At 41.5% G+C, this 20,251-nt stretch overlaps 1 protein-coding gene across 1 annotated transcript in view; it reads left to right on the forward strand.

The window, feature by feature from the left end:
- The first annotated feature begins 16,389 nt into the window (after positions 1-16,389).
- tox (thymocyte selection-associated high mobility group box) overlaps positions 16,390-20,251 on the forward strand; it is a 30,287-nt gene continuing 26,425 nt past the window's right edge. The window contains exons 1-2 of the mRNA XM_028427189.1: positions 16,390-16,527; positions 16,787-16,938. Coding sequence (XP_028282990.1) covers positions 16,834-16,938 — 105 coding nt within the window. The 5' untranslated portion in view covers positions 16,390-16,527; positions 16,787-16,833. The remainder of the gene's footprint in view (positions 16,528-16,786; positions 16,939-20,251) is intronic.

A 20,251-nucleotide genomic window follows, 5' to 3' on the forward strand; every position in this document is an offset into this window, starting at 1 on the left:
CTCTCCCCATGACGTGTGTTAGATATACTGGTTACAGACAATTGATGGATGCTGGAAATAAAGCATCAGGGTCATTAGGGCCTAATATTAGAATTTATATTACAGTATACAGGACTAAGTGCATCTTCCAATGGGGGCCCAACAAAGTGCCCATACATGTAAAGAAATGGACACAGGAGTTCCTTTACAGCAAAATGATGCATTATCTGTGTGTGTTGCCATTTTAAAAAATGATGCCTCATTAAAAAGAAATCTGTTAATTATCTTGCATGATTTGTTTTGTGGTTGAGGCATGAAAACAGTACATTCAAAGGACACATATACAGCACGATGCAGAAATGTATTGTATTTACTAGATACAAAGCCGGAGTCCTCCACCCCATGCACCACCCTGAACCCCACCCCCCATCCTGATCCAACATGAATGAAATTAGGGGGTAAAATACTTAATTTAGACCATGTTTCCTATGGTGGGAGGGTTCCTGTTGTTAAAGGTTTCCCATCAGTTCTTCCACTGTCCCCAGAGACACTGAAGGAATTACCTTCAGGAGTGTGTGTGTGTTTCACCCTGATTAGCACTAAAGTTAAAGTCATATACACCAACAAACAGCGGCTCTGTTGATCATACTATTACTGTAATAACTGCTACATGTGATTCCTTAAATAAACACTGTGAAATGACTTCTGGATGTCTCATCCTCTCCTTTGTGTTGTGTGTTATTGTAGCGGCTTCAGTTCCCTGGTATTCCTCTCCACATACAGCATCTTTACTGCACCCGCTCTGGCATTTAAGTGCATTTGAATTGATTTGAGAGCAAAAGAGAAAGAAATAGAGGGAGAGGGTTGGAGAGGAGAGGAGGGAGAGGGGGATGGGAGAATGTTGCCATGACAACTGCCATAATAATCATCCTAATGATTGATGTGCTGCGCTCCATTTCTCCCTGTTTTGACTCACTCTCTCTCTCTCTCTCTCTCTATTTTTCTATTTTCCCCTCTCTGTGCCTGTCTGTCTGTCATACCATGTTTTTGTGTGTCCGTGCCAGTGTAACACAATATGCACATGTGGTGATGTACAAACACAAACAAAGCGATGCTCATTAAAGACATGGTGGAGCGCTGTCATATAAAGAGAAGAGAAGAGAAGAGAAGAGAAGAGAAGAGAAGAGAAGAGAAGAGAAGAGAAGAGAAGAGAAGAGAAGAGAAGAGAAGAGTATTTAATATGATGTGGCCTGTTTAGGAGCCTGAATCAATCTCTGTGTGTGTGTCATTGCATTAGACCATTCAGGCGTTGTGTCTGTCTGTGTGTGGGTGTATACTGTGTCATAATAGATAGCCCTGTAATATACTAAACACAAATTGCTCTATAAATGCTCAAATGGATTACTTTTCAAGCTAGTCTGGGTCAGCATTAGCAGCCAGACACGTGATTTTAATCAAACTGGGATAAACATCTACAGGAGAGCTACAGGAGACTACAGGAGAGCACAGAGTCAGCACACCCCTCTGACCATCGACGGTGCTGCTGTGGAGCAGGTGAGCAGCACCAAGTTCCTGGGTGTGCACATCACTGAGGACCTCTCCTGGACTAACAACACTGCATCCCTGACCAAGAAGGCACAGCAGCGCCTCTACTTCCTCCGCAAGCTCAAAAGAGCCAGAGCCCCTCCCTCCATCCTGTGCACCTTCTACAGAGGGGCTGTTGAGAGCATCCTGTCCAGCTGCATCACTGTGTGGTACGGAGCCTGCACCGCCACCTGCAGGAAGACGCTTCATCGCATAGTGAGAGCAGCTGAGAGGATCACCGGCGTCCCTCTCCCCTCCCTCCAAGACCTCTACGACAGCCGTCTCACCCGAAAGGCCCTCCGCATCACAGGAGACCCCACCCACCCTTCACACCGCTTCTTCAGTCTGCTGCCATCAGGAAAGAGACTGCGCAGCCTCCGGGCCAGGACCAGCAGACTGAGGGACAGCTTCATCCACCAGGCTGTCAGGAAGCTGAACTCTCTCCCTGCTGTGCCCCACTTTCTCCCCCTTCCCTGACACCACCCCCCACCCCCTACCCCTACCACCATCCCCTCACCCCTACCACCACCCAAGATAGGAACTCTTTGTACCAGCCACTTTACCAAAGGAACTCTGTGCACCAGTCACTTTTTACCCTGTCATGTCACACCAGTCTCATATAAGCTGCTATAACTTAAACTATTCCTGGACTGTTACATTATGCCAACTGCACTGACTTGCACCATTGCATCTTTTGCACTCTCATACCAGTCTCAATAAGCTGTTATAAGTTAAACCATTCCTTTTTATATTATGCCAACTGCACTGACTTGCACTATACATCTTTTGCACTCTTACTGCATTGTGCCTTCATTATGTGCCTTGTATTTTGTGTGTGCCTCATTGTAGGTACATTTTTTTACACTTTATATTTATCTTTAGTTTTTAGTTGCATGTTATATGTTGCGGAGTGAAGAGTAACGCAATTTCGATTCTCTGTATGTTCAGCACATATAGCAGAGTTGACAATAAAGCTGACTTGACTTGACTTGATTAAAAAATAAAATGATTCCTCATTTGACTCCAGTACAGGTGCTGTTACAGTTTAAAAAACACTGTTATAGTTTCACATCGAGTTATCCTATGTACTGTGTGTTATAGTTAGGAGTTTTTACCATCCTTTCAGGGTAATGCCCTTCATGTCTCCCTCCATCTTGCGCTGTGTAAGATCCTTTAGTTTTGTACAATGAGTCACAATGAGGCCCACATTATAAAGGTCATATCACAGAAGCGGTGCTCTTTTCCACTGACCTTCCAGCCCAGAACCGGCCTGCTGTATGTGTCTGTGTTTCACCATAAAGCTCTTTAAACTCCCGGTAACCCCAGCTCATCAGCCTACACACTGTAGAGTTCTGTCACTGCCTGATGATTGATGGTTCTGCTGTGTCGGTTATTTCTTCTTATTCCTCTTTTCTTTCTGCCTTGATAACAAAGTTAAAATATAAGAATATATACAAGAATATACTTTCTTTGTACTCTTACCTTTGGTATTATAGCAGAATCATCTTGTAAATTTCCTTCTTTCTTTCTTTAGGATAGAGTTAATCAATTTAGCGATGGGAAATACTGACGATTTAATAAAACCACATGGCTTCACTTTACCAGGTGTGGATAAACCTCAGCAGCCACTTGTTGGGAATTCTGCCTGCAATGAATTTGGGTGTGCTAATCAAACTATACTCATGCTTAGCAAATAGGAAATCTTAGAATCTCAGATATATCATATAAACATAAGCATTCTGACGTTTTCCATATTTGTCCATCTCCTCACTCGTGTGTTTGTGACATGTTGTGATGAGCTTGACCCAACTTTTCGAAGTAAAGCATGACTGTATAATCTCAGGGAGTAAAGTAGTAGATAATAAACGTATTAAAAGGTGAGCATGTGAATGCTGTAAGCTGTAGATGTTGCTGTGAGCAGTGAAGACAATAGTCCCCCACTGTTGTTGTCTAGGTTGTTGAATTATGACTTTGAAATGGGATTTTTCATATATCTACACACAGCAACCTCCATGCATCAAAATGATTAAGAGTTTAGAATTTTCTTATTCAATACATTTTTCTTGTACCATGACGGCTATGACACATGTTCCACTGATCTGATTGGTTGTAGCTCTATCCATTTGTGTTGTGCCTATTTTTCACTTGTTTGTTTGGCATTGTACACATACATACTATTAAGATTAAGATTAAGATTAAGATTAAGATTAAGATTAAGATTAGGATTTACTTTATTAATCCCTATAGGGAAATTAAACTGTAGTAGCAGCATATATTTATGAAACAATAAATACCATGTATACAGGAACAAGGTTTATATAGCAGCAGACAAATGAACATATACACAGTCAATGTAACTGAGGAGTTTGATGTGCACCTGAGAATATGCATTAGTCCAAGTTTGTGAGCACAGCTCTGACAGTCACAGATGAGTTATAGAGTCTGAATTATGTGCAAATGACTGAGAAAAAAACGTTTTGCACAATTCTTCTTTTCTCTATAATGATCCATGCTCACACAGGAACCAAAGGGCATCACTCCTTTTATATTAGTGTGTGTTGTTGTTTTGATTTTTTCTCTAAATAATAATCAGTTCAGTGCCGCGCTCTCAGTGAGTCCTCCACCCCACCTCTCCGTCACCTTGACAACTAGCAATTACTTTCAAACCATGTGATCCAATTGATGTTTTATTATACTCTTTCTACAGTGTAAACTCTCTTTGTGTGTGTGTGTGTGTGTGAGAGAGAGAGAGAGTATAGGGCAACCTGTCAAAATGAAGTAGACCTCATCGTCACATTGTTGTCAATGCAAACTGACAGGCTGTCAGCAACACTATCCCTTCTCCTTCTCCCTCTCTCTCGGCTGTGTGTGGTGATCAGACACAGGCCACAAATGCATATCAATGTATAAAAAAATTCTTTTGTTTGTGATGTATAAGCTGAAATCTTTGGTCTGAACTGTAGGAATCAGGGTGCGGGTCATGTGACATACTTGTCCCCCCAGAAAAGACTGGAGTGCAGAAGATTAATCAGCTTGGCCGGGTGATGCATTTTTAATGTAACTTTAGATGGAAAAAAAAGGACGCCATCTTTGATCCGGTCACACTGTTTTGAAGACTCAAAACTCCTTTACACTAGTCCTGGGTGGATTTTTCACAGAGCGCTCATCCTTGAAAAATGAAATGAAAGCAGAAAGCAAATCCTCCGTTTGAGTTGCTTTTCAGTGACTCTGGGCTGTCAGAGTCTTGGAAAACAGTCTGACTTATTTTGTCAGACAGTAACATTTTTCATCTTCTTGAGCCGCTCATCATCTGTGACAGCTCTAATTCTTGGCTCTTTGACAGATGACCTCCTGCAGTAAGGATGTCAGGACACACTTTGGACACGCTCACTAGTGATGAATTTATTTCCCCTGTGGCAGACACTGCTGTAGATGTGCCTGGGATGAGTACAGGTGCACAAGATAATACATTCTTAGCTGACGCACGTGGCTCACTGTATTTCATGACTTGTGTGTTGTCATCAGGAAGGAGACACCATCAACCAACAGCTTAAATAAAATAAAGCTACAGATAGCTACAGTTATTCTAGGCCATTAAAAAGCCTTGTGTTTATGCATGTGGCGCCCTCCTGTGGTTGCATAAATGCAGTAAATGTTGAATTTCTATTCCAAAATTTTTATTCCTGAACCTGACCAAGTGGTTTTCAAACCCAACCTTGAAGTGATGGTCACCCTCCAGCATCATCTGTGAGGGTCGAGAACAAACCCCGACTTCATGTCCTTCTACTTGTATGCAGCTGAATTTATACTTTGTGCATGCAGCTTCATCATCAGAAGGTGAATGTGAGCCTCTGTGTGGATGTCCATGTTCTCACAAAAGCCAGAGGAAAAGAAAGAAAATCTAAAGAACCCACTGATTCCAAAGACAGACGGAGGTCCCGCATCCCTTTTTTTATGATCTCCCATGCATCTGTGGTGTCTGCAGTTGTGAACGTGTCCGGCCCTTCAAGCGTTTTGTGAAGTTATCGTCTAAAATTAAGTGCTCCTAAGCTGCAACCTTGTTAGGTTTAATCTAAAACTGACTTGGTCTGACCCAAATGCAGACGACTGGGACAAAAAGATCAGTAAAAAGAATTATTTTAACACAGTTCAAATTGTGCAAAAGGAGGAACGAGAGAGGGGGGAAAAAAGAGGAGAGAAGGAAAACTAACCAAAATGAAACAAACAGAAACAGACAAACACAGTCAGAAGTTTATAAACAGAAACATTTTTTGTGTCTTTTTTGTGTTTGCCCATAAAATGTCAGAATACATTAACTAATTGATCAATAATGAGCACAATCAGCTGCAGATCTAGTAACACTGCAACATGAAGATTTATTAACCTTATGCTAAAGCTGCACACATTGTCAGTTTATGTTTTAGTCACATAATGTGTGAACACACGTCAGTGCTACCAGAACTATGAGTGGCAGTGTCAGTGCTCTCCTGCCATGTTGACTGAGCTTTGCAGAACCTTTTTCAGAAGCACAGTCCAGAGCTGGAATCCCATCATTCTCCATTCAGATCACTGCAGAGTGCTCCACTCTATACTCATTTCCTGTCATGCAGACATCCCTGTCATCTGTTTGGGTTGAGATGGAAATGGCATATGACAGCCTGGAACATGATCTCATTTACAGTGAAAACTCTGGGCCGTGCTGCTAAGTGCTGAAATTTAGAGAGTGTTGCTTGGTTGTTGGTTTCAACACTCCTCTGACCCTGTCAATTATGACACAAATATGTTTAAATGGAAATGTAATTGCACTTTTTCTAAGACTGTAATGAGGTCACAAATCAAGCTTGATTGTGAAACTTACTAATGTTTGTGCAACTATGTCATTATTGAAGTCTATATTAGAGCATTCATAATAAAACATTGTGTCTCAAATCACTATGTGACACTTATTTAAAAGGTCACAGTGGAGAATTGATTTTGCATTGAAATGCAGGCTAAACTTCAATACCCAGAATGCACTGTGCTCTTTACACTTTGATATTGTTATTACTAAGGTCAGCCAGCATTAAAGTGAGGTTAATCTTGTATTCTGTTCTTTCACACACTACCATTGCTATTGTTATTGAAGCATTTCATTGAAACTCACGGATATTCTCCGCTTATATAAACTGGACAAATCAAGTTAGAATTGGTCTGTATGTCATGATCCAGTGTTTTGGTTGCCCTTGTTTTCTCATCAAGTTGTAGTCTTTAGATATTTGTATTGTTTTTTTGGTGTGACCCGGTTTTCATGATGTGTTTCAGGTTGTTTTGTTGTTTGATTTTCCTGTTTTATTTTAAAGGCCCCGTTCTCTGTGTGTATCTGACAGTTTTACTTCCTAGTGTTCTTCCCTACCCCGCCCTGATTGGGTTCACCTGTGCCTTGTTACCTTTGTTTATTTAAGTCCTGTACTCTCCTTTGTCTGTGTTGTGTTGTGTTGCTTTACCCCTCGTCCATCCTCTCAGCTGTCTTTTGAGTTTTGGAATTTATCTGTGCTAGTGTTTTTGCTTGGACTCCTGTTTTCCTGACTGAATCATGTTTCTCAATAAATCTGCCTGAAAAGCTCACCTTTCAGCCTGCACCTGAGTCCTCTCATCCACAAACACTGACACCGTTAAGTCAAAATCACAAGTCAGACAGAGTGTCTGATGCTATTGATTGTCCCGTCAGTCAATGGCATCGATCAATCTGTGTGTAAGATAGTTATTCTCTGAGCAGTACAATGAAATGGTCTGTGACATCATTACCTATACCTAAAGTTTTACCAGCTTTATGAATTGCTCGGGTTGTGTTGTCTTCATTTGTGCTGCTTTTTTTTCCACAAACATTTGAGGCGCTGTAAATTGTTCGGAGGTTTATTTTAGCATGGCTGCTCATTGGACTGCACAGTCTACTGAGACAAATAAGGCGGGTTTCTTTATAGGTCTGACACATTGTGTGACACACGTCACAATTTGTGTCAAACACTGGAGTCAAAAACCAGAAACCAGGCATGGTATTTTTGGATGCAACAAAGTAGTGGCAAGTAGTTTGCTACACAGAACCGCCCTTGTCGTTGGGAAAAAATAAAAAAATATAATTTGGTAAGGGACTCTTTATTATGGACTTTAATCAACTGGACCTAAAAATCATATGACCTGGTAGGAGGGTAATGAAGAAGCTGCAGTCTGACAAGCTTTGAAAACTATACCAACTATTCAGCTCTACAGCACCGCAGGGAAACGACGATGACTGACTCTCTAAGGAAAATTTGCACATGATTGTCACCAGAGACTGTCGTCACTCCAAAAATAAATCCGTACTTCCTGTAGTTCCTGATTGGCCCGCTCCACTGTAGAGATAAGGCTTCAGCGCATATAGCGTGGACACTTAGTAAGGTGGATTGTGGAGCGATCTCTAGCACAAACCTTCAGCGAATCTACCTGAATAAAGCTGATTCAGCTGAAATCTCTTACCCCACATGTACTTTTTTGCTATTCAGCACATTTATATTTTTATTGATGGAGCTAGTCAAAAAACAAAGGGAGGGAGGAACATAATTGACCACTGTGCCATGTCCCTATACAGCGTGGAGGGGGGATTTTTACCTGATGTTCAGCCTGGGATAATATTACTTGTCATGTGAAGTATTTATGTGTTTGGTGGTCTTCTTTGAAAACTATAAAAAAATAGTTGTGGAAAATAAAGCAAAGCAAATAAATGCCATAAATACTAAATTGAAACACAAATCTTATGCTGAATGCTTCTATACTTCTTCTGAATTCTTCTAGCTGACATGCACATTTAATTCACCTGCAATATGTCTATCACTGTTGTCTATCAGTGTGTGTGTCAGTGCTGTACAGTAGCATAATAAATAGCCCAGTATAAAATAATGATGAGGCTGAGTGTAAAACAGTGACTGCAGGGAAAAATAGGCCTGAATGATGCATCAACCCTCAGCTAAAAATGTGCAAATGAATTCAGTGCAGTGGACTTGACATTCATTGAATATGAGACTGTCAGATCAGAGGACTGTGTGTGTGTGTGTGTTTGAGTTAGAAAGAGAATATAGAATGGTTTAAATAAGGGTAATAGAAAGAAAACATGTTTTTATTAAGTAATTTGTAAATTGTGTGGTTTTCTAGTTGACAGTTTTTTCCTTTTAGAATGAGACAGGACATACGTAGCAGCAGAAGATAACATATCTTAGCTTAGCATAAGAGGAGAGAGCTTGTTTCTGCCTACAGTTATCAAAGTTACAACCTACATCATCTCATATTTGTCTCTTTGTTGTTGTCTCTTGTCTCTTTGTGGATATTTTGAGACACTCTGTGGTTGTCATCTTTTTTTGCCTTTTGCAGTTGTTTTGTGTGTGTTTGGTTGTTATTTATCTTTCTCTGTGGTTGTTACATATGTGTGGTTGTTTTGTGTCTCTGTGGTTCTTTTGTGTTGTTTCTTCGTGGATGTTTTGTGTTTCCTCGTAGGTGGTATGGTCCATAGGGGCTTTGGCCTAACCTGAGGTTTGCTGAGGTGAGCTTGGCAGCTTCTGTGAGAATCAAAAAAGAGACGTGGGGATGGATAAGCATCAAAAGTCCGGGTCGACATGTACCATTGACAAAACATTGTGGCGTTGGTGTCTCAGTGCCTCTGCAGGACCCCTAAATGTTTATTACCAAAATCAACATGTAACCAAAAAGCATTAAAATCACAGCCTTGTGTAATTATTGTAGCAGCTGTGGCTCAGGAGGTAGAAAGCCATCTGCTAATCACAGAGCCAGCAGTTCAATCTTCTGTCTACGTGTTGGAGTGACCTCAAGCAAACAGTAGAGACAGACACCTTGCTTAGCAAACAGGTGAAAGACTGTAAATGATTGAATGCTTGAGAACCACTTGTACTGATGCAGAGAAGTAACTTATGGAAGTGTTAAGTTACTACTGACATTGTTGACCTTAGTCATATATCTCAACCTGCAGCTGTATAGCAGAAAGATGCACTCATTATAAAAAGACCTCATGTGTTTTGTTCATATAACATGTTAGTATCAAGTGGCAAACTTCAGGCTGAGAAATGAAATCAGTGAAAAAGTGTCCGAAGCTGCAGTTCCTTTATTGGCCACTTGAAGGTGGCTCCAAAAATGAGTAAATCCCTATAGACCCCTACTTTACAGCAAAAATAAACATATTGTAAAGACAAAATTCATTATGGTCTGTATGAATTATAGAATAACATCAAGACGGTGTGACCATGACAGCACACCACCTGCCTTAGGACTGCCTCACATGTGGGTTAACATGGACTTATGTGGATTCAGGGACTTCACAACTGATCTTCACAAAGGGTATTTCACCTTCATTTAGTGCAACATTTGATGATGCAAAACCACACCTGAACAGTGGAGGATTTATCACAGACTTACAACCACAGGAGGGTGCATATCTACATAAACAATGACTATTTCAATAGTCTTTTTGTGAAATTGTCCAAATTTACAGTACACTTTAAATCATTAAAGAGCCAAGGCGGCCTATAAAAATAAAATGGAGGGGTAGGCTACTTCACTGAAAATAACCCCAGCATGATGTGTCATGGAATTCAACACATCACTAATTACAAGAACAGCAGTTCTGTAACTGTGAGTGCCGATGCTTTACTGGCAGAGGACCTGAACCATTTCTTGGTCGCTTCGAAGCAGTCAACCCCGCAGCAACCACTCCACACCCATCAGCCTCCAGCAGCAGCACAATAACACTTCAGGAACATAAAGTGAGACGCATGCTGAGGACTGTTAACCCCAGGAAAGCTCCCGGCCCAGAAGGAATATCTGGGAAAGTACTGAGAGCATGTGCCGACCAGCTAACTGGGATCTTCACAAAAATCTTCAACTGTCATCCCTGTAACAAGCCATCATTCCCTCCTGCCTGAAATCAGCTATAATCACCCCAGTCCCCAAAAAGCAGACAATCAACAGCCTCAATGATTACAGGCCTATTGCCGTCATGCCTGTAATCATCAAATGCTTAAAGAGACTGGTTCCAAGACATGTCAAGGACCAACTATCTCCCACCACCAGTTTGCATGCCGCACAAACAGGTCCACAGAGGATGCCATCACCATAGTTCTTCACACTGCGCTGAGCCTCTTAAAGCACAAGGGGGACCATGTGAGGAGGTTGTTCATTGACTATAGCTCAGCTTTCAACACAATCATCCTGGACACTCAGCTGAAAAACTCTCCTATCTTGGGCTCTCCACATACATCTGCAGATGGATTAAAGACTTTGCCCCAGACCGCCCACAATCCGTCATACTTCTCCCCCCACCATAACACTCCCTACAAGGTTGTGTACTGAGCCCTCTGCTGTATACTGTACACATACAACTGTAAACCAGCTCATCTGTCCAACTCCATCATCAAATTTGCTGATGATACCACTGTGGTAGGGCTCATATCTGGAGGAGATGAGTCAGCCTGTAGAGATGAGGTGGTGAAATCGGCAGGCACACTGAACATCACAAAAGCCAAAGAACTCATCGTGGACTTTTGGCAGAAACAACACAGACCTGGCCCCCACTCCTATCAATAGAGAGAGTGTGGAAAGGGTCCACACATTTAAGCTTCTGGGCACCCACATCTCTCCCCATGATCTCTCCCGGACTGCAAACACCACAGCAGTGGTGCAGGCTCCACTTTTTGAGAGTGCTCAGGAAAAACAACCTGGAGGAGAAGCTGCTAGTGTCCACTGTAGAGATCATCCTGGCATACTGCATAAGACCCCGTTCACACTGAGGAAATTAATCCGGCTAGAGCGGGATTCAGGCCGTATCTGGATATATCCAAATATTTTTTTTCTGAGTCTGAACAACGTGAATACAGATATATCCAGATAGATCTCAATCCACCTTTCGGAGGTGGATCTAGCTGGATTGGTTTACATCTGGCTCAGGTCTCAACACAAATCCCGCTATCGATGTGACACTTCTGGTTCATGGGGACAGTGTCCTGGTCGTGTACAAAAGCCGCATGTAAACAACCATCGACTTACAACAGCTTTGCCCCGAGTTTATTTTCCACAGGGCTACAAAGGAATAAACTGCTTTTTGAACCGACAATAAACAAAGGACAAGGACAGCACAACGCATGCGCACACGTGGTCCTACCGTGGCCTGAACGGACTCAGTATATTACAAGGCGCCACCTAGCGGTTTGGAGGACAACAAACAAGCCGGGTTAAGCTTGATTGAGCGCGGACACGTGTGTGTGATAGCCAGATTTGAAAATATATCTGAACGTATCCAGTTTAAAGGCTGGATTCTGGATTCAATCCTACTCTAGCTGGACTGACTTTCTCCAGTGTGAATGGGGCCTAACAGTGTGGTACACTGGGTGCACAGCAGCAGACAGGAGAGCACTGCAGAGTGTTCAACACGGCCCAGAAGATCACCAGTTGCTCAAAAGTGCAATACCACTGTGACACTTGAAACTGTGATGTGCAATTCAATTCTTATGTGCAATTACACTACACTTCTTTATTCCATTTTAGTACTGTATTTCTATTTTAGTATATTATTTATCAATTCATTTCACTCTTTTTGCACTCTAAATGTTTGATATTGTGATGCAAACACCATGGTATACAGTAGTAATAAAGGCTTTCTGATTCTGAGTCACTTGTAATAAATACTGTAACAAGAGATTCTTTTGAGAAACCATTTGGAAAAATTACTAACCAGTTCACTTTACACACTCCCCTTAGAAATCTTGGTCGCACAAAGTGAACATTAGAGAAATGTCAGCATGTATTTTAATATTCAAATAGATTTTTCAACCTAGTGGTTTTCTTTAATAAAGTCCTTTTTGCAGATGTCCTCCCTCTCCTACATCTCCTCTTTCACACTGCAAAGCTATAAACCTAAAGGGCTGGCTGTTTTAACTCAGGAATGAATTGCTGTGCTATGAATCTATAATGTAATCCGCCAACATGAAGCGACACACATCATTCAAACGCTACAGTACATTACATTTTCAACCCATAAGACAGTGTGTTGGAAAGTTCATGTATGGGAATCTGAGAGCTGCATGAGGCAGAGATTGTGTGTGCTGTTTTGCTTGTGAATGTGTTGACATGAATTAGCATACACGGTACAGCACAGTGTGTGCGTTTGCAGTTGTGTGCTTGCATCTGCATTCATGTATGCACGTACATGTTTGAGAGTATTTAAATGGTTTAGTGCATTTCTAGTTTAGTGTGTGTGTGTGTGTGTGTGTGCCTACAGCATGTGTGTGTGTGTGGAGTTTTATAGAGGGGAACTGTGTGTGTGGGGGAGGAGAATGTGGAAGTGAATTATGCCTTTTTCAGAGGGGAGGGGTGCATATATGTATGTGTGTATGTGGGGGGGATGGGCGACACTGTATGTTCACTAAGTATGTGTGGGCTGGTTTGTGGTGCGTGTGTGTGTCTGTGTGATAGAGAGGGTGTTGGCGAATGTATGAAAATGAGAAAATGCATTTTATGATACCTATTTATGTGTGTATACACTCTCCGGTGTGTGTGTCAGCTTATGTGAGGTACCTATATATGAGCGTGTGTGTGTGTGTGTTGGACCCTATACATATGATTACATGTGTGGTTGCGTTACCATATAGGGTATAATTACATGTGTGTGTCTGTGGGTACTTTATGTGTGTGAGTGGATTTTTATGTTTGATATGCACATGTGACCATCTGTTTAAGTCTACTGCATGTGTGTAATTGTAGGAATGTCTGTGTGTGCATGCGTGGGTGGATGAGCATCTCTTTGTTTATGTGCATCTGTGTACATGTAGGTGCAGATAATGGAAATGTGTTGTTCCGTCATGGAATCACTCAGCATTCAGGCTGTTTTGGTTTTTATTGCTTTTTTACTTTTAGTCACTCCACCTTATGAGACCACTTATGGGTCATCTTTTCATCTCAACTCATTTATATGATTCAAAGAATATCTTAAGTGTTCAACCTGATCCTGAATCAAACCAACCACATGTGCATTGTAAAAAGTATAAACCCTGCAAACACTAAAGTACTACAAGTACTAAATATGTACTTATGTACTGTGTTTCAGGGTTATTGGGAAACTAAATGTAGGGACCTCCACGCCGGTGACAGAGACCGCAGCCTCTTTTCCACCTGGCGTCTCCCTCTGTCTTCAGGTATTTAAGACTCTGTTTCCTTGGGACTCATTGCCAGATCGTGATGTCAGAGGGAGTCAGGGAATGGATTCAAATGCAACATGCGATAAGGTAGCTAGCTGGGTAAGTAATGTCCAGAATAAGGTCGGTACACAATGACAGTCCTAAGAGGGGTACAGTAAATAAAGGGACTTGACCAAGGCAGCGTCGTGGTCTGAATGGGGTTCGATAACTCCAGGAAAAAGTATAGACAGGGAAAAGGCTGACTCACAGGTCCAAAAACTAGGCTAGGCGGACAAATACACAAAGAACTAAGAGTTAGTCGCTGGAATGCTTGAGAGAACAACAAGACGATTTGGCAATAAGTCCCAGGGTAACAGAGTCATAAATACCTGAAAACAGGGGGGGGGGGGGCGCCAGGTGGAAAAGAGGCGTGGTCCCTGTCCCCAAACTAAATGCAAACAATTGCATTGGATGCAGAAATCCCCTTTTTCTGGTAATATATTTGGACAGTATTTGCATGATCTAATAAGGGGTGATAGGGTCAGGTGTCAAGTTCCACACCAAACAGGGAAAATCTTTATTTGAGTTTTTTTTTTTTTTTTTGAACAAGGAAAAAAGGTTATCGTCTAAATAAATACTCATAAGCTGCAACAATATGTCAATGAATGGGCGTTTGGAATCAGGGACGTGCCACTTTTCTACTGGTTTGTCCCAAAAAATGTAATAATATAATTGAATAGTCATGGACAATCATCTAATAATGCAAATTATTTTCAGCAGCATTATGATTTCCCACTTTCAGAGCAGACAACATTTACCTTTAGTCACACTGTGTATTTGTGCCACATTTTATGTGTACAAATAAACACAACATGATCATTATCCCACTTTTTATGAAAATGTGTCACATACTCTCACACAGATCTCGTGTGACTTCACCCCTCCTTGTTAGGATGCTGGAGGTACATTCATGCTGGAGAACCAGGTCTAATCTGATTCCCCTTTACTTTCACTCTGTGCTGCTGCTTTAAAACATTTTCATTCTTTTCTTTTTGCTCAGTTTAGGCATAGAATCCCATGGTTGGTTTTCAGGATTGAATTACAGGGTTAGTTTAAATCTTGGTTACCATGGTTACTCCCATCCTTTCCACAATATAATTTGCTGCATGAAAAAAACAGAGACTGACACAGACTCATGGCATCTATTCCTGTCACTAAAGCATTTCCATTAAACTCTATCAGACTATAGTTCATGTGAGACTGTCCCCCTATAAGTAAACCACCGCCCCTCCATGCAGATCATCTAGTGGCCGTTCTGAGCAAGTATCAGCACATTTGATTATCATTTAATTGTCATCCAGAATTGAAAACCAGTCTGAGAGAAATACCAGTCAATACCAGTATTGACAATAAGTGTATTGACAGACGGTTTGCATTTTTTTCCATACATCACCTAAACATGTTAACATGTTCTGTGACATACACAAAGACTAATTACTAATAAAGGATTATTTTAGCATATTTATTTATTATTTGAAAGGACTTCAAATCACAGAGGGCCAGTTTCTTGTATGTTTATAAGGCCTTCCTTCATGACAGTATCAGCCAAATACTGTGTGCTGGGTTGTCTGAACCTGCAAATATAGTTTTCCTCTGTGAGCCCCAGCCACTCACTAGTGTGAGCCTGGTCCACATAGCAGGTAAATGCTAGTCTTTGTCTCCATTTTCTCAGATTTTTTCAGAGGCTACCTCATCATCCCCATCATCATCATCTTTATCATCATCATCGTCTTTATAATCATTATTAAGCTGCAGTCTGCAATTTTTAACTTCCCCTTCTGGCAGTGGGAGAAATTACACTACCTAAACTAACCTAAAGAAATACATCATCAACTTTGATCGCCACTTGTGAGGTTGGTCATGCTTTTTCTCACAGCTATCTATCTTTGCAAAACAATGAAGTACTTGTGGCTCAGGTTACCACCATTTATGATGTCACATCACCACCAGCTGTATAAATAGTGACCATTATTTGTATAACTAATTGATAAAAGTATGTCAGTAATGAAATTACATACTCAAAACACCAACAAATAGCCTATAATTAGCATATGGTACATAATAACAGAGGCATAGATGAAAGATGGGACCAACACTTGGTCCCATCTTTCTTTCTGGGCTAAAGCAAAAACAGCACAAGTATTAAAGTGACGTGTTTCTCTTACAGCCCCTTCACAGCATGTTAGGTTGCAGAAACACCTGGCTTCTCCCCCCTCTAGATGGAGCGCACGCTGCCAGCTCCCATCCTCTTTGTTAAGGTCGGGGAAACCGGATATTGTAGTGTCGGGGACTGTCAAAATAAAACGCGCTCTCTGCGGACGCTTGTTTCTATAGTTTAATTGTAGCCGGCACAAAACAGGTTGGTAATTTTATATTTGCTGACGACATTTGAATTCAGGAAGTGAAGAGAAGGAAGTCAACGTGCTGACTTTTCCCCACACGCACATGTTTTCGTTTTTTTTTTCCTGCCTCTCCATGGCTTTTATTTTGTGAAGAAGTGTACATCCGGGTCCTCGGTGGCTGTCTCGCGCAGGCTTTGCTGAGTTCTTTGTGCCTGGTCCGCGAGGCAGCACAGCACCGAGCACACGCGCGGCAGCAGCAGCATCCGAGGAACGCAGAGACACGACAGTCCCAAGAAGGGACAGACAGGGTCCAACACCGTCCCCCTGTCCGACACCGAGCAGAGAAAAAGGAGGGAAAGCGACTCCGATTCAAAGTGCGTTGTTCGCTTTTAGCGTCAGAAGTGCGTCCATCGGGAACTTTGCAGTTACTGTAGCATGAAAGCCGGTGGACGGAGAGGAGCGTCAGCCTCAACTTCACCGACTCTCTAAGCGGGTTCTACGAGACTCGGAACCTGCATTTTTATCCCTAAATACGTTTTGTTTTTTCATTATACGAAGCTTGTTTCTCGGTGTGGTCGCTCAGGGACTCGTTGAACTTTGTAGAAAAAAAACTACGCTTGTTTTTCCTTACAGAGAGAGAGACAGAAGAGAAGGAGACAGAGCTGGATGTATTTTCAGCCATGGATGTAACAGTTTACCCGCCTCCTCCTCAGCCGCTGGCCGCGTCAGACCACTCCAGGCTGGGGCAGCTCTCCTACCCTGACCCGGCGTTTGGAACCAACAAGGTAAGAAAAAGAAGGATTACATAGATTCCAGTTTCTCTCTGTTAGGAGATAGAAACCATCCTGGCGTTGTCCTGATCAGCCTCGCTCCATGTGTTCATGTTTCTTGCCAATTAAGTGGTAATTAATTACCTATTAGGCTCCAGTTAATTACCACAGCTATTGAAGGTGACTACATTTCTTTCCATCATGTGCACTCACTAGATCATACACAGCCTGTAATTTTACACAGTCTGTGCTCAGTCATGTAATGACACCTATAATTAAAACTTCACCCCTGGAAATGGTGAGATAATCAAGTGTAAATATGCCCCAGAAATTAAGTCCAAACAGAAGAATGAAGAATTTAAACGAACATGTGTTACTTTTTCTTTGGTGCAGTAGGTCTTCTCTTAAATCTACTTCTCTTTAATTTCTCATTTCTGCCCGTGTTGTGTTCAAGTTGATGGGTGTCTGGGAAGCTCTGTCGTCTTTCTTAGTCCAGGGCAAGGCCAGAGGTCAGGGTCAGATTCTCAACTGAAAACCTGGACCTACAGAGATCTAGTGTTTCGCTGTGAGGCGCCTCTTGAAACAGGAATTTATATTCATAATAGAATCTAATGCAGAGGGATATTAATGAGAGTGAGACATCTGAGTACAGACACAGGGCGGCCATGCTCATTTGACAGTGATGAATTGCTTAATTATTTAATTAGGTTCAGCTGATGAGTGCAGCCAGCAGAGTTAACAGCAGATTATTAACCCCTACTCAATCTTAGCACCATAAATAATTGGACACAATCATTGTGTAGTTAAAAATGTTGATTTTTTTTTTTTAGAACAAAATAAAAACTGTTCTGCTAACAATCCTTTGCCGATAGTTCCCACGGTAAACCTGTGCCGAGCTGCAGCCTTGCTGTGGTGAGTATATGTATCTTGCATGTAAATATATATTTGTGCTGCTGAAGCAGTGCATACACAGACACGCAGCAGGGAGGGATCATATAAAAAGACTTTCTGACTTACTGGGTCAAAGATTATTAAAATGTGGTTCTCAGGAGATCGGCAAAAACAGGCCTGTGCTGTGACCCAGCAGGGGATGACGACTATAATTTAGGACCCCTCTTCTGATTTGTTTAGACTGAAGTGACTTATCTGCACTCTTTCACATAACTTGCAGTTTTTTTGCGGGCTGTTTTCAAATCCTAATCTGTCTCATGTGTGGTGGATTTAGTAGAGTAATGTCAGAATACCGGTCAGCATACTGTCATCACTGACTTGGTGATGTAAAACTTTGTGATTGATTGGATTAAACACAGGTTATGACTGATCTGCTGACAGGTCACCTTTCCTCCTCACAGAAACTTTGCTTGGCCCTCAACACACTAACATGACTGTTTTGTCTCATTGGCGAGGTATCACAGTGCAAAAGTCTACATTATGCAGTGTGCGTTACTATGGTGTGGAGGAATTGGGACAGAGCAGTTAATTCCCTACACTCTTCGGCTGACCTCTGACCTTAATACACGCTGATGAGCATTAAGAGTATATCACCATCATTCAGTTATTTTTAGATTATAGTGTTGAATCCGTCAATGACTTAATGCATTGTGTTGCAGTTGCTGCTTTCAGGCCCAGAATCACATAATGTCTGGAACAGCTTCATACATGTATGTATGTATGTATGTGTGTATGTATGTATGTATGTGTGTATGTATGTGTGTATGTATGTATGTATGTGTGTATGTATGTGTGTATGTATGTATGTATGTGTGTATGTATGTATGTATGTGTGTATGTGTGTATGTATGTGTGTATTTGCTTGTGTTTGTTGCAGGAAGAGTGAACGAGTGATAGAAGCTGGGGATGTGTAGAGAGAGAGAGCAGGCTGTGTGGTTGGGGGCAGGGACGAGAGAGGTAGAGAGAGAGAAAGAGAGGGTTGTTGGGGGTAGGGATGTTGTAGTTGAGAGAGAGAGAGGGAGAAAGAGTGAGAGAGAGTGCATAGTGGGGGTGGGGCCAGCACGGTTTGTACTATATTTCTCTCTGTGTGTCTTTTGATTCAGGGCTCTGTCGGTCTGATAGACGAGATCATATTACTGTGTGGGGGAGCAAAGAGAGAGAATGTAGAAGGGAAGGGAAGGGAAAGGGGAGGGAGAGAGAGAGAGAGAGGGAGGCAGGAAGTGTGAGCGGAAAGTAGGAAACAGAAGAAACAAAATGAGAGGAAGGAAAAAAGAAAAGAGGAACGGTGTGTAAGCGAGTGAGGGGGCAGAGGCGTGTCCCACTGATGGGTTAATTTAAAGAGGTAATAACAGAAGTGGTCTACATTTTGCATACCAATTAAATAAGAAATCTCTGCACTTTGCCCTCTGAACAGGCCGTATTTCACTTCATATTATGCCAATGATTTGGATTTACAAGAGTCTAACTTTAATTAAATTATTTTGCCATATTGGCTTCAGAAATGAGTCCTGAGACCCAGCTGTGTGCTTCTTAAATCTCCCTCACTTTTTAAAATCGTTGTACTTCAGACTTTCATTGTATGTGACAAAGCCATTAGCAGAGAGAGAATAATGTCTTGTCCTTGTTTGGACACCTTCGATGTAAATCTGCCTCGATGATGATTTTGGTGAATGGTTGGAAGAACTCAGTGGAGTTATGAGCTGTAAATACATATATGGATTAACGGTTGTTTACAGTTGTCAACACATTACACCTCCAGCTTTATTGTAATTGTCATACATCTGTGAGTCTAATGGTCACAAATTCTCACAGTTTTAAATACTTTCAAGTCTAAATGATTATTTAGTCAATCAAGAAAAAGAATCTTCAGATTACTTGATAACGACTTGAGGAAAGTTTAGTTTTACATGGCTTTTAATCTTAAAGATAAGGTGGTGTAGATGATGAATCATATTTCTGATGCATTTTTTCTTGTTGCTTTCATGTATGTATTCTATAGATTGCTAAGTCTATCTTTAAAAGATTGACACCTTAAAAGTGGTAAATTTATGTCAGCTAGCCACAGACTGTGTTGAATTAATTACTGTGTTTAAAGAATTTTCTTTGACCTTAGACAGTACTAAATTCTCACCCCATCTCTAATCTAATAACCTGTAAGGCATCCATTGTAAATCACATTGTCAGATTGTGTTCAGTTGGCAGGTGTATGTGCACTTTTGGTCCTGGTGCACATTTTTTGTTAACAAAGCAGTTTAACATAAAAAGTGTCGGACTGGTTGTTTCTGTGGCGAGCAGCCAGCTCAGTGTCACTGTTTGTGGTGCTCATTTATACTCTGGGCTGGGTGAACAAAAGTCAGCCGGCTCTGATTGGATCATA

This window comes from Parambassis ranga, chromosome 17 (genome assembly GCF_900634625.1).
Source record: "Parambassis ranga chromosome 17, fParRan2.1, whole genome shotgun sequence".
In the NCBI taxonomy this organism is placed as follows: Eukaryota; Metazoa; Chordata; class Actinopteri; family Ambassidae; genus Parambassis; species Parambassis ranga.